This window comes from Neolamprologus brichardi, chromosome 12, assembly GCF_056152115.1.
Source record: "Neolamprologus brichardi isolate AB-2024 chromosome 12, ASM5615211v1, whole genome shotgun sequence".
Taxonomy (NCBI): Eukaryota; Metazoa; Chordata; class Actinopteri; order Cichliformes; family Cichlidae; genus Neolamprologus; species Neolamprologus brichardi.
The window spans coordinates 67,326-81,529 of record NC_142115.1 but is presented as its reverse complement, the minus strand read 5'-3'; the positions used below and the strand labels follow the sequence as shown (position 1 = coordinate 81,529).

At 41.5% G+C, this 14,204-nt stretch overlaps 1 protein-coding gene across 2 annotated transcripts in view; it reads right to left on the bottom strand.

Annotated features, from left to right (window-relative positions):
- Positions 1-806: 806 nt before the first annotated feature.
- Positions 807-14,204, bottom strand: part of LOC102781932 (protein NLRC3-like) — a 73,546-nt gene continuing 60,148 nt past the window's right edge. For both annotated transcript variants that reach the window (XM_087848626.1, XM_087848627.1), the window contains exons 9-11: positions 11,433-11,606; positions 1,500-1,546; positions 807-1,351 (exon numbers count right to left, since the gene is read on the bottom strand). In XM_087848626.1, the coding sequence (XP_087704752.1) occupies positions 807-1,351; positions 1,500-1,546; positions 11,433-11,606 (766 nt within the window). The remainder of the gene's footprint in view (positions 1,352-1,499; positions 1,547-11,432; positions 11,607-14,204) is intronic.

Genomic DNA, 14,204 nt, shown 5'->3' with positions numbered 1-14,204 from the left:
TGTTTCCTGTCTGTGGACAAACACAAGTGTTTCAGCTAAGGACTTGGTTCCTTCCACCTGTCCATACAGGACATCACGCTGTCTTTTCTCTTTAAATGCAGCTCCAGGTCCTTCCACGTGCTGCTCTGTATTTGTGCAGTTTGTAGTGTGTCCTGGGAAACGTAGCACACATGGTGTTCTTCAGCTGTTTTCTCCTTTCACTGAGTGTGAAACACTGACGCTGTGCTGTTGTTCACAGAGGGGAGCTGATTCTAGCTGCAGCTGGACTCTGTCATCTAACTGAATGTGTTGGTGCTGATCACGGGGCTCTGAGGGGGGAGCAGCAGGAGGACTCTGGATACTGACGTCAGTGTATCTGTGGAAGCTCACACAGCGTGTCTCTGTCATTCAATATTGTGCTATATATTGTATCTATGCAAAGATGAACAGACTGTGTATTCACTGGTCTCTGTGCTGCTGACTGCTTTGCTGCAGCTCTGATGTCATCATCACTCCCTCCTCCACCCTCAGCAGTCCCAGCATGCTGCTGTGCTCACTCTACACCTGAGCCATAGACCACACCCTCCACCTCAATATACACCACAGTTTTCTCTGCTATGGAAATGAGATCAGGAGGAAATCATTATTATTATTATTTAATAAATGCTTACATTAATGTGGGCTTATTTGTTTTCATATTAGAAAAATCAGTTGAGTGTTTTTAGTATAAAATGGTGAAAGTCCCTCTTTTTGCTCCTCCCCTCACCTGTGAATCTGTTCAACAGTCAGAGTGTTTCTCTAACAGGAGGGCACTCTTTACACTCAACTCAGCACAGGGACACTGAGGAACCACGAGACCAGAATCCAAACCCTGGATAAAGAGTTTGAGTGAATGTGGTGTTGAAGGTGTGGAGGTGGATCAGAGTGTCAGAGGAGACGCTGTAGAAGGACAGAGTGCCAGCATGACAGTCCACATACACTGCTACTCTGTTAGAGACACAGGAGGAGGAGGAGGAGGAGGAGGAGATGGCTGTTCGAATGTTATTGTGCCTGACAGAACGAGGACCATCATCAGTGCAGTCCAGACTCCAGGACTGATCATTCCATCCAAACCAACAGTCATCACTGACTCCTTTCCTTCTGATTCTTCTGTAACTCACTGATATATAAACACTTCCTCTCCACTCGACCTCCCAGTAACAGCGACCAGTCAGACCATTTCTACACAGCAGCTGAGGATTAGAACCATCAAATCTGTCTGGATGATCGGGATATGACTGAACCTCCTCCACATGTGTCACCTTCCTGTTGTTGTCAGACGGTCGGAGGTTTCTGTTCACTGTGTTTGTGTCGATTGTGAGTTGACAGGAATCTGATGGAGAGAACAAAGACAATTCAGCTGCAGTTATTGATCCATCATCTGTTCATTGATTGACACTTTGATGATGACTCCTGACATGATGAAGATGGTTGAATGTGTGCTGCTTTGTTTTCATGAATCCCATTAAAAACACACTTACACTTCCTCAGACCTGGTCTCAACCATCGGACTCCAGCAGGCTCCACCCTGAAAGGAGGGGGGGGGGTCAGACCAGCACAGTCTCTTTCAGCATGCACACATGGACATTACGTGGCTGTCATACACAGACTGTTAGACACTGATAAAGGAACAGTTCCTGGATCTGTCAGTACACCACTGTATTGAATGAAACATGACTGATTTAAACTGTCACCTTCATTATCTTTATATTCCTCTTCTGTTTAGCTGGAAAGGACACCTCCCTGCCTTTGCTGCCAGCTATTTTTCTCCTCTTGGTGTCAGTGTGGTTACTGTACATGACCTCTGACATCTGAGTGAGTGCAGCGTTGCTTTCATGTGTTTTAATGCCACCTGAATCCTGTTCATGTTCTGATTTAACAGCAGATTTCTCCACATGCACACAGAGACATTTCTGCCTCTGTCACACAAACAGTGAACCATATATTTGTTTTTGAACATTTCATGTTGAAACTATTGAGGGACCAGTGTATTTCCTCAGCAAACACTCTGATCCTCATGTTAGTGCACTGAATCATTCTGCTGTCAGCTGACATCACTGAGAGTCACCTGTCAGTCTCCTTCTGTCCTCTGAAAGTCTGAACATTCATTTGTCATTAAGATTACTTCCAGGCTGAGTTATTGTCACATTACTTACAACTCAATGAAGACAAACTGGGAAGTAGAAAATCATTCATGTTACAATATTTATTCCATCAAAATAGAACAAGAAACATTAACCTGTGACTGCTGTTGGTTAGCATACAAAGTTAAAATAATCAAATGAACAACAGCAGCATCTCTGACTGTGCTAATATAAACCTAAATATGTGAAGAAGGCAGCTAACACTGATCATTGAATATTTATATATATACAAAGATTTAACTACATACACTTAACTCTGGTATAAACACTATTGTGGATCAATACATTAATTGACTAGTAATGACCTAAAACAGAGCTCTGTCTCCCTATGTTCACATATTCCAATCAGTGCTTCAGGAACTATCTGAAGTCTGCATGATCCACATGAAGATCCCACATTATGAACCTCGCTGACACAACTCTCCATTCAACAGCTCTGCTTTCTGAGCTCATGTAACCATGGTAACTCAACAGCTCATCTGATACAGCCAATGACAGTTAAGGAGCTTAGTAATTTCAATATTATCACCTGATACGGTTGAATTCCCCCCCCCCCTCTCTCTCTCTCTGTGACAGACCATAGTGCCAACCCTCACTGCTAGCTAACAGGAAGCTAACGACACTATCCTAATTGTACTGCTGTAGATGATTAGTAGCAAAGCATAGTTTGTCAAACATTAATCACTCTCAGTTTAACTGTAGGCTTTATTTGAAGTGTTCTCAGGGTAAACTTACTGTGGGACAGCTCTTAGGGGCCATTAGCAGGGTTTAGTTAGCGCTGTTAGAGGCTAATGCTAATCTGAGGTCAATTAACATTAGACACTAATGCTAATACCATTCTCTTGCTTTCTAACAAGGTGGGCAGCCAATGCTAAGAAGGCTGCTTGCACCACTCTGGATTTGTGTGACCATGATGTAGTCTAATAAACTCTACATTTATATGGAATGCCAGGACTGACAGAACGAATTCATTAAATACACCATTAAATAATTAAATGTGGCAATAATTAATGAAAATTGGAAATAATTAATTAAAATGGGAAATAATTAATTAATTAAATATTTTTGACACATTTAATTGATGAAATATTGATGCGTTTAATTACCTATTCATATATTTTACATTTTAATGAATTATTGCCACATTTAATTATTTATTTAATGGTGTATTTAATTAATTCATTTTGGCACAGTTGACTCCTTCAGGTCTCAGCATGAAATAATTTTATCTGTCAACCTCACCCATCAAACCCAGGGGGCGGGTTTAACGCTGATTGAGTCAAAACCATTGCTGTGGCCTGGTGGCCATTGTTTTTAGCACACAACAACCGACATGAACGGAACTGAACTTTGAAAAACCCTGTTTCTGTGTCACCAAATACCATTTCAATATCTTTCAGCCGAGAATGTAGTGGTTTAATCTTCAGATATCTTTTATATATTTATGAAGATAGATAGATAGATGTCTGCCCAGCCCAGTCTAGTCTCACGGCAAAGCGTGGGATAGACCTGCTCGCCTCCCAAGCAATCGAGCTGTTATTACCGCCGACAAAGTGCAGGCCCCGGTACACAGCTGCCATAACCTCTGCTGTACACTGACTTCATTTACTGAGGTTATATTTATCAGTTTTTATTTCCTGATGTTCGTATGTGTCATACCCGTTTCAGTCGCCAATTCTGAATTAGAACTAACATTAAAAACATTTTTAAGGAGGAGAGAGAGCAAATAAATCCGATTAACATCTGAACCTTCCTTCCTCTGCCAGCGCCTCTTGGTGGCTCTGTCACTTGGTTTTCGCTCGCTCTGCGGTAGAGTATCACTTCCTGTTCCTGCTCAAACACAGTGGTGTTTTTGAGTAGCTTATCTCCTTAGCAATTTAATTAAAAACTGTTAGATACATTCTTTTTTCATAGTATAATCTTCACGTGCTTCATCCGAAGCACACTTTCTGTGTACTCACTAACTAATTTATAGCCAAAGTATTCACTCACTGTCTTTACTGTTTTGCTAGCTTAGCTTAGCTCGTAGCCGACTCGCTAGCACCATGGCCTCTTCACCTGTCCCTCCTGCACTTTCCTGCTCATTGTGTCAGATGTTTAGTTACTCCTTGGCCTCCTTTAGCAGTAGTGATACTTGTAACAAATGTAGCATATTTGCAACTCTGGAGACCAGGATTACTGAATTGGAGACTTGGCTTCGCACCCTTCATTCACCCGTAGCTAGCCGGGCCCCTATAGCTGGTGCAGCTGAAAATAGCGTAGGCCCCGCAAGCTGTTTCCCGGCAGACCCCAAGCAGCTGGGGAAAGAGGGCGGCTGGGTGACGGTGAGGAGGAAGCATTGTCTTAAATGGAAGCCTCAGGTACACCACCAACCTGTTCATGTGTCTAACCGTTTTTCCCCACTCGGCGACACACCCGCTGGGAGTCAAACTCTGGTAATTGGCGATTCTGTTCTCAGACATGTGAAGCTAGAGACACCGGCAACCATAGTCAATTGTCTTCCAGGGGCCAGAGTAGGCGACATTGAGGGAAATTTAAAACTTCTGACTAAGGGTAAACGTAAATTCAGTAAAATCATAATTCACGTCGGCAGTAATGACCAATGTTGGTCAAGTTACTTGAAAAAAGGAATCAGATTACAGTAACGCATTACAAGTAACGCGTTACTGCCCATCTCTGGTAATGACACCCGGTTACACCAATCGGAGGTCACTAAAATCAGTAATGAATCGGTGTGTAACTTTGCCAAAACAATGTGGGACTCTGTAGTTTTCTCTGGTCCCCTACCCAATCAGACCAAGAGTGACATGTTTAGCCGCATGTTCTCCTTAAATTGCTGGCTGTCTGAGTGGTGTCCAAAAAATGATGTGGGCTTCATAGATAACTGGCAAACCTTCTGGAGGAAACCTGGTCTTGTTAGGAGAGATGGCATCCATCCCACTTTGGATGGAGCAGCTCTCATTTCTAGAAATATGGACAAATTTATTAAACCCCCCAAAATATGACTATCCAGATTTGGGACCAGGAAGCAGAGTTGCAGTCTTACACGCCTCTCTGCAGCTTCTCTTCTCCTGTTACCCCCCCAAACTAAAAACCAGCAATAAACAACTTAAACATAAAAAAATCACAAAGAAAGAACAATACAGTATCCACATCTGAACCAAAGAGTAAAACAGTGAAATGTGGATTATTAAATATTAGGTCTCTCTCCTCCAAGTCTCTGTTAGTACATGACTTAATAATTGATCAACAAATCAATTTACTCTGCCTTACAGAAACCTGGTTGCAGCAGGATGATTATGTTAGTTTAAATGAATTAACACCCCCGAGTCATTCTAACTACCAGAAATCTCGAAGCACAGGCCGAGGGGGCGGTGTGGCAGCAATTTTTCACACCAGCCTATTAATCAACCAAAGACCCAGAAAGACTTTTAATTCATTTGAAAGCCTGATGCTTAGCCTCGCCCACCCCAGCTGTAAAACTCAGAAACCAGTCTTATTTGTTATCATCTATCGTCCACCTGGGCCTTACACAGAGTTTCTGTCTGATTTCCCAGACTTTTTATCTGATTTAGTTCTGAGCTCAGATAAAATAATTATTGTGGGTGATTTTAACATCCGTGTAGATGCTAAAAATGACAGCCTCAACATGGCATTTAATCTGTTATTAGTCTCAATTGGCTTCTCTCAAAATGTAAAAGAACCCACCCACCACTTTAATCACACTCTAGATCTTGTTTTAACATATGGCATAGAAACTGAACATTTAACAGTGTTTCCTGAAAACCCTCTCCTGTCTGATAATTTCCTGATAACATTTACATTTACAATAATTGATTACACAGCAGTGGAGAGTAGACTTTATTGCATTAGATGTCTTTCTGAAAGCGCTGTAACTAAGTTTAAGAATATAATCCAACCATTGTTATCATCTTCAATGCCCTGTACCAACATAGAGCAGAGCAGCTACCTGAACGCTACTCTAACAGAGGTTGATTATCTTGTTAATAATTTCATCTCCTCACTACGTACGACTCTGGATACTCTAGCTCCAGTAAAAAAAACTAAGGCCTTAAATCAGAAGTACCTGACTCCATGGTATAATTCTCAAACACGTAGCCTAAAGCAGATAACTCATAAGCTGGAGAGAAAATGGTCTAAGGAGCTTGGAAAGAAAAGGGTCTGGACTTCTTTAAGTTGCTTGAAGACGTTTCACCTCTCATCCGAGAAGCTTCTTCAGTTCTAGGGTCAAATGGTGGAGAGTCCCAGATTTAAGCCCTGTGGGAATAAACCCCGAGAGGGGACAATGGACCCCCTAATGATCCTCTACCTAATCACATGAGCCAAGGTGTGAAAGTGGGTGTGGGTCACAATCAGCCAAGGTTTCTGGTGAGCTCATTGTGAAACCTGGCCCCACCCTATTATGTGATTTCCTGAGGTCAGATGGCCCAGGATGTGTTCCAGAGGGTGATGGGAGTCGAAGAGGATGTACTGGTCCGTGTGTGTGGGCTTCCGGTAAACTTTGATGTTCAATTCAATTCAATTCAATTTTATTTATATAGCGCCAAATCACAACAAATGTCGCCTCAAGGCGCTTCATAGATACAGAGAAAAACCCAACAATCATATGACCCCCTATGAGCAAGCACTTTGGCGACAGTGGGAAGGAAAAACTCCCTTTTAACAGGAAGAAACCTCCGGCAGAACCAGGCTCAGGGAGGGGCGGCCATCTGCTGCGACCGGTTGGGGTGAGAGAAGGAAGACAGGATAAAAGACATGCTGTGGAAGAGAGACAGAGATTAATAACAGATATGATTCAATACAGAGAGGTCTATTAACACATAGTGAGTGAGAAAGGTGACTGGAAAGGAAAAACTCAATGCATCATGGGAATCCCCCGGCAGCCTACATCTATTGCAGCATAACTAAGGGAGGATTCAGGGTCACCTGGTCCAGCCCTAACTATATGCTTTAGCAAAAAGGAAAGTTTTAAGCCTAATCTTAAAAGTAGAGATAGTGTCTGTCTCCCGAATCCAAACTGGAAGCTGGTTCCACAGAAGAGGGGCCTGAAAACTGAAGGCTCTCCCTCCCATTCTACTTTTAAATACTCTAGGAACAACAAGTAGGCCTGCAGAGTGGGAGCGAAGTGCTCTAATGGGGTGATATGGTACTACAAGGTCATTAAGATAAGATGGGGCCTGATTATTTAAGACCTTGTATGTGAGGAGCAGGATTTTGAATTCAATTCTGGATTTAACAGGAAGCCAATGAAGGGAAGCCAAAACAGGAGAAATATGCTCTCTCTTTCTAGTCCCTGTCAGTACTCTTGCTGCAGCATTTTGGATTAACTGAAGGCTTTTCAGTGAGTTTTTTGGACATCCTGATAATAATGAATTGCAGTAGTCCAGCCTGGAAGTAATAAATGCATGAACTAGTTTTTCAGCATCACTCTGAGACAGGATATTTCTAATTTTAGAGATGTTGCGCAAATGGAAGAACGCAGTCTTACATATTTGTTTAATATGTGCGTTGAAGGACATATCCTGGTCAAAAATGACTCCAAGGTTCCTCACAGTGTTACTGGAGGCCAAGGTAATGCCATCCAGAGTAAGAATCTGGTTAGATACCATATTTCTAAGCTTTTCAGCGCCGAGTACAATGACCTCAGTTTTATCTGAGTTAAGAAGCAGAAAGTTAGTGGCCATCCAAGTCTTTATGTCTTTAAGACATTCCTGCAGTTTAACTAATTGGTGTGTGTTATCTGGCTTTATGGACAGATAGAGCTGGGTGTCATCTGCATAGCAGTGAAAATGTATGCTATGTCTTCTAATGATGCTGCCTAGGGGAAGCATGTATAATGTAAACAGAATTGGTCCTAGCACTGAACCCTGTGGAACTCCATAATTAACCTCAGTGTGTGAAGAGGACTCTCCATTTACATGCACAAATTGGAGTCTATTAGATAGATATGATACAAACCACTGCAGTGCAATACCTGTAATACCTACAGCATGTTCTAATCGCTCTAACAGGATATTATGGTCAACAGTATCGAATGCTGCACTAAGGTCAAGAAGGACAAGCACAGAGATGAGTCCACTGTCAGAGGCCATAAGAAGATCATTTGTAACCTTCACTAATGCTGTTTCTGTGCTGTGATGAACTCTGAAACCTGACTGAAACTCTTCAAATAAACCATTCCTCTGCAGATGATCTGTTAGCTGTTTGACAACTACTCTTTCAAGGATTTTTGATATGAAAGGAAGGTTGGAGATTGGCCTATAATTAGCTAAGACTGCTGGGTCTAGAGATGGCTTTTTGAGTAAAGGTTTAACTGCAGCCACCTTGAAGGCCTGTGGTACATAGCCGATTATTAGAGATAGGTTGATCATATATAAGATCGAAGAATTAATCAATGGCAGGACTTCTTTGAGCAGTTTTGTAGGAATGGGGTCTAAAAGACACGTTGATGGTTTGGAGGAAGTAATTATTGAAGTTAACTCAGAAAGATCGATTGGAGAAAAAGAGTCTAACTTAACATCAATGGAACTAAGAGTAGCTGTTGATAATATTACATCTGTGGGATGATTATTGGTAATTTTTTCTCTAATGATAAAAATTTTATTTGTGAAGAAGTTCATGAAGTCATCACTAGTTAACGTTAAAGGGATGGTTGGCTCAAAAGAGCTCTGACTTTTTGTCAGCCTGGCTACAGTGCTGAAGAGAAACCTGGGGTTGTTCTTATTTTCTTCAATCAGTGATGAGTAGTAAGCTGTTCTGGCTTTGCGGAGGGCTTTCTTATAAAGCAACAAACTATTTCTCCAGGCTAAATGATGATCCTCTAAATTTGTGACACGCCATTTCCTCTCCAGATTACGAGTCATCTGCTTTAGGGTACGTGTTTGAGAATTATACCACGGGGTCAGGTACTTCTGATTAGAGACCTTAGTTTTCACCGGAGCTACAGTATCCAGAGTCGTACGTAGTGAGGAGGTGAAATTATTAACAAGATAATCGACCTCTGTTGGGGTAGCGTTCAGATAGCTGCTCTGCTCTGTGTTGGCACAGGGCATTGACGATGATAACAGTGGCTGGATTATATTCTTAAACTTAGTTACAGCGCTTTCAGAAAGACATCTACTTTGATAAAGTCCACTCTCCACTGCTGCGTAATCAATTATTGTAAATGTAAATGTTATCAAGAAATGATCAGACAGGAGAGGGTTTTCAGGAAACACTGTTAAATGTTCAGTTTCTATGCCATATGTTAAAACAAGATCTAGAGTGTGATTAAAGTGGTGGGTGGGTTCTTTTACATTTTGAGAGAAACCAATTGAGTCTAACAACAGATTAAATGCCATGTTGAGGCTGTCATTTTTAGCATCAACATGGATGTTAAAATCACCCACAATAATTATTTTATCTGAGCTCAGAACTAAATTAGATATAAAGTCTGAGAAATCAGACAGAAACTCTGTGTAAGGCCCAGGTGGACGATAGATGATAACAAGTAAGACTGGTTTCTGAGTTTCACAGCTGGGGTGGACAATGTTAAGCATCAGGCTTTCAAATGAATTAAAAGTCTGTCTTGGTCTTTCATTAATTAATAGACTGGTGTGAAAAATTGCTGCCAAACCGCCCCCTCGACCTGTGCTTCGAGATTTCTGGTAGTTAGAATGACTCGGGGGTGTTGATTCATTTAAACTAACATAATCATCCTGCTGCAACCAGGTTTCTGTAAGGCAGAGTAAATCAATTTGTTGATCAATTATTAAGTCATGTACTAACAGAGACTTGGAGGAGAGAGACCTAATATTTAATAATCCACATTTCACTGTTTTACTCTTTGGTTCAGATGTGGATACTGTATTGTTCTTTCTTTGTAAATGTTTAAGTTGTTTGTTGCTGGTTTTTAGTTTGTTTTTTGTCTTTTTGGAAGCAGACACAGTCTCTATGGAGATGGGTTTTTGGGGGGGTAGCAGGAGGAGAGAAGCTGCAGACAGGCGTGTAAGACTGCAACTCTGCTTCCTGGTCCCAACTCTGGGACTGCCTCTTTGTCACATACACAGACTGAAATGATTCACAGCCTTGTTTCTTTCTCAGACAACACATGTTTTCAACCTATCTAAACCTGTTCATCCTTCTGTCAGTGTCACTGACTGTCATTGTGACTGTGAACATACAGCATGGGAAACACACATTTAACACACTTTATTTAGTTTAATGAGCCATCTCCCTTTAGCTTTCTTAGCCAACCTATTTACCTCCAACTTTTTATTAGTAGCAGCGAGCCACAGACCGAGTCTGGCAGTAGCAACAATCCCACCACAACTTCTCCAGAAATGAGATCATCTAGTTTCATTGAGTTATTTTATTTCCATACAGAACAGACTGGATGTTATCAGCACACAGAAATCACATGAACTTGTGGATTAGCTACTAATAAATTAGTAGATTTTGGACATGACAGATTAGACAGAAGTCTGTAATCCTTAATTAAAGTCTGTAATCTGAGAAAAACCAACAGCAGCAATACCATCCAGTAACAATTCAAAAAGCCACCAATCCTGACACGTACACACCGTCCAATCAGCTCGTGTCTCAGTGTCTGCACCTGTTTTTTGCTCCCACCTGTCTCTTGTTTGCAGGTAGCTCCCAGTGTATATATTTTCCTCTTTTCCTGTTTTCCTGGATTTCTGTTTAATGGAATTTGTTTTTCCTCATTTTTAACTTTTGCATTTGGACCAATAAACATTCCTTTTTGTCACTTCCTTCCTGCCTCTGTATCTTCCAACTGGCTTGTCTCTAAATGTATTGATTGTTTTCAGTTCCATTATTTTATAGTGTGTGTTGGCTTTTCACAGCACATTGTGACCTTTGTCTATGAAAAGCACTGAAATACATACATGCATTTCTGCAGGGTTGCTTGCCTTTAAATGCACAGAAAATATCTCCCTGTAGTTGTCAGCTTCTACCACAGCTCTGATTATAACACAATGATTTTTTTTTTTGTTAATAAAGCTAGGCTAACAGTTTACCCTGGTTTGAGTGGTTGTTTTGATCTAGGATAGATATTCCCCCTCTGTACAAAGATTAATGTTAAATATACTTGTTATCTACAAATTGTTCTTGGAGAAGTTCTCCTTTATGACTTAAAATGTTAATATCTCTTATTGGTCCGTTCATGTCTAATGAAACAAACAGGAAGTGAGTGAAGGACACAGGAAATGTTTCCAGCTCTTCCTCCTCTATCAGACATTCTCTCCATACCTGAGAGTGTCCAGTCTCCAGCCTGGATCCTTCAGTCCAGCTGACAGCAGCTTCATTCCTGAGTCTCCTGGATGATTGTAGCTCAGGTCCAGCTCTCTCAGGTGGGAGGGGTTGGAGCTCAGAGCTGAGGCCAGAGAAGTACAGCCTTCCTCTGTGATCAGACAGCCTGACAGACTGCAGACACACAAAACAACAATCCATCTGTCAACAATCGTTTTCTGTTTTTCACATACAATAACATCGATCCATTTACATCCATTCAATGTAACTTTATTTATAAGTGACAATTCAAACAGTCATCTCAAGCTGTTTAACAGTGTAAAGTAACAGCCTCCAATATTAGAGAGAAAGCCCCAAACATCAGACAATCCACTGTGAGCAGCACTTGGTGATGGTGGGAAGGAAGAACTCCCTTTGACACAAAGATCCTCCAAGCGAAAACAGGCTCCAGGTGGAGCATCTACCATGACTAGTTGCAGGGTGAAGGGAAGAGATGAGCTCAGAGAGACAAGACAAAAACAAACTAAGGAGAGAGAAGACAAAAGTTAAGGACATGCAGTAGTGACATATAAAAGCATCAGGAGTGAAAAGAGGGGAGTGGAGAAGAAAGTAGAGAATCATGGGACGTCCACCAAAAGCCTGAGCCTATAGCAGCATAACAGAGGGATGGTTCAGGGTCACCTGATCCAGCTGTAGCTATAAGCTTTATCAAAAAGGAAAGTTTGAAGAGGATCTTCAAAGTAGAGAGGGTGTCTGTCTCCTGAACTCAAACTGGGAGCTGCTTCCACACCAAGTCCAACATAGCCAGGCTGAGTCATTAGATTAGTCCAAAGTCAAGTCAGAAAGTCATTATTTGTGTCACATTTTAGTGGAAATGTAGAAAAACTATCCAAAAGTTATTTCTAAATCTGATATTAAACAGTTTAAATGGTGAAAAAAGCTGTAAAGAAAACAGAAAGAGTCAATAAAAGCCTCTTTAAAGGGTCACCAGTTTAAAACTCAGACATTTAAACTGGTGATTCTCCTTCTCTGCCCCATTTCCTCTCTAGACTTCCTGTTCCTAGGAGGGATTTGATTGGCTGAATGTCCTTTTAGCCTTTCTTTAGTTCTTTGGGTGCTAATCAAAGAGGAAAACACACGAGTCATGTAACGTGACATAAGGAGTGCTCTGATTGGTTGGGATTGAAAAACTATGGTGCTGTTTGCAAGCTTAGCTTTGCAGTGCCAAGAAGATCTCTTAAATGGGGATGAGACGCTCCACAGTGATGTTTCCACACTTTGGAGCTTCTGAAGTGCAGATGTTTGGAAACGCTGCTCCAACGCGTGGTTCAAACACTCAGATCACCTGACCTCAGCTGCCACAGGTGGCATACCTGCCGCTTCCAGGCATGGCCAGGCTCAGGAAATCCTATTTTTGATTGATTTTATAGCACTGCTTTAGTTTATTCCACACACATTCAGTCCTATCAGCAGAGAGAGAGCCACACACTGTCTGTAACATCATTAGAAGATCTCAGTAAAAAACACCACCTCTGCTTCAAGGACTAAATCAAACAGGCACCAGTTTTCAGCTCTGTCTGCGCTCTACTTTTTTCTACTTTCAACAGAAAATAGGATTTACTGCATTCAGGAATATCATCCTCACTGTCAGCCGTTACTCACACAGTGTGTAGAAATACAGAAAATATTGATCCTATAAAAAGAAAAGCTAGAAAAACACATTGATTGATTCCAGACTCTATTTTCCTTTTTGATTTCCACTGATGCTTCTATTGTGAGTCTGTCAAATCCAACAGGACTTGTGCAGGTTCACTATGAGCCAAACTCCAGACTGACAGTGAAACATCAGGCCGGTGTTAGAAGATCAAGTTCAGGAAAGTTTCTTCATGGTTCAGAAGATGTTCAGCAGAGGACGACTTAAAGATGTGCGTGAAATGGACGCTTCTGATTATTCTGCTTATTACAGTAAACACAGCAGTCTGTTCTGTTTGACTAAACTGATTTATTGTGTGTCTGTAGTTGTGTTGTGAACTGTGCTGGGCTAGTCTGTGTTCCCGTTTCACAGAACAGTATCTTCAAGACGGCACAAATGCTTCCAATGTTTCAGTTTGACGAAGCCTGGCTTTGCCCATCGCTGCTTTTAAAACAGTGTTTGTGCTGCCAAGGACATCTTGTATTGGTCTCATGTCATGAATGGGAGTGTTTCAGGAGGCAGACTGAACCTTTGATGAGTTTGGTGTCTTAAACTGAGGAATAAAAGGACACGAGGAACAAACCAAAGAGAATCTAAAAGAGGCCGGCAGCACATGAGGAGGATAAACTGACTGTAAGGAGAAAAACCTCAGGAAAGCAAAGAATCACGGGCCCAGAGTTAATTCATGTACATGGACGATTACCTGACACCTTCCATCGACTACAGAAAGTGTAGGCAAAGCGCGCCAGGCATTCGCTCAGAGTTTATTATATACTGTCCTCTCACGTAACACTCATGGGTGGAGTACAAGTTAGGAAAAAACAACTTCTTATCTGCTGCTTGCATACGAGGCTGCACAGGCTGCACAGGATGCAAGCTTGCAAGACGAAGAGGAACAAGTTGATTAACGATCTTGTAGTGGGTTAAAACAATACACGTGGGTGTTGTCTAAACTTGAGCAACTTCCTCATGTGATCACTTTGTTGCAGCTAAAGAATTTGCTGACACGCTATGTACAGGCATTACTGTGCAATTTAAATAAGCTTAAACATAAAGGTAATAAGGTAAAATCTTTTCAC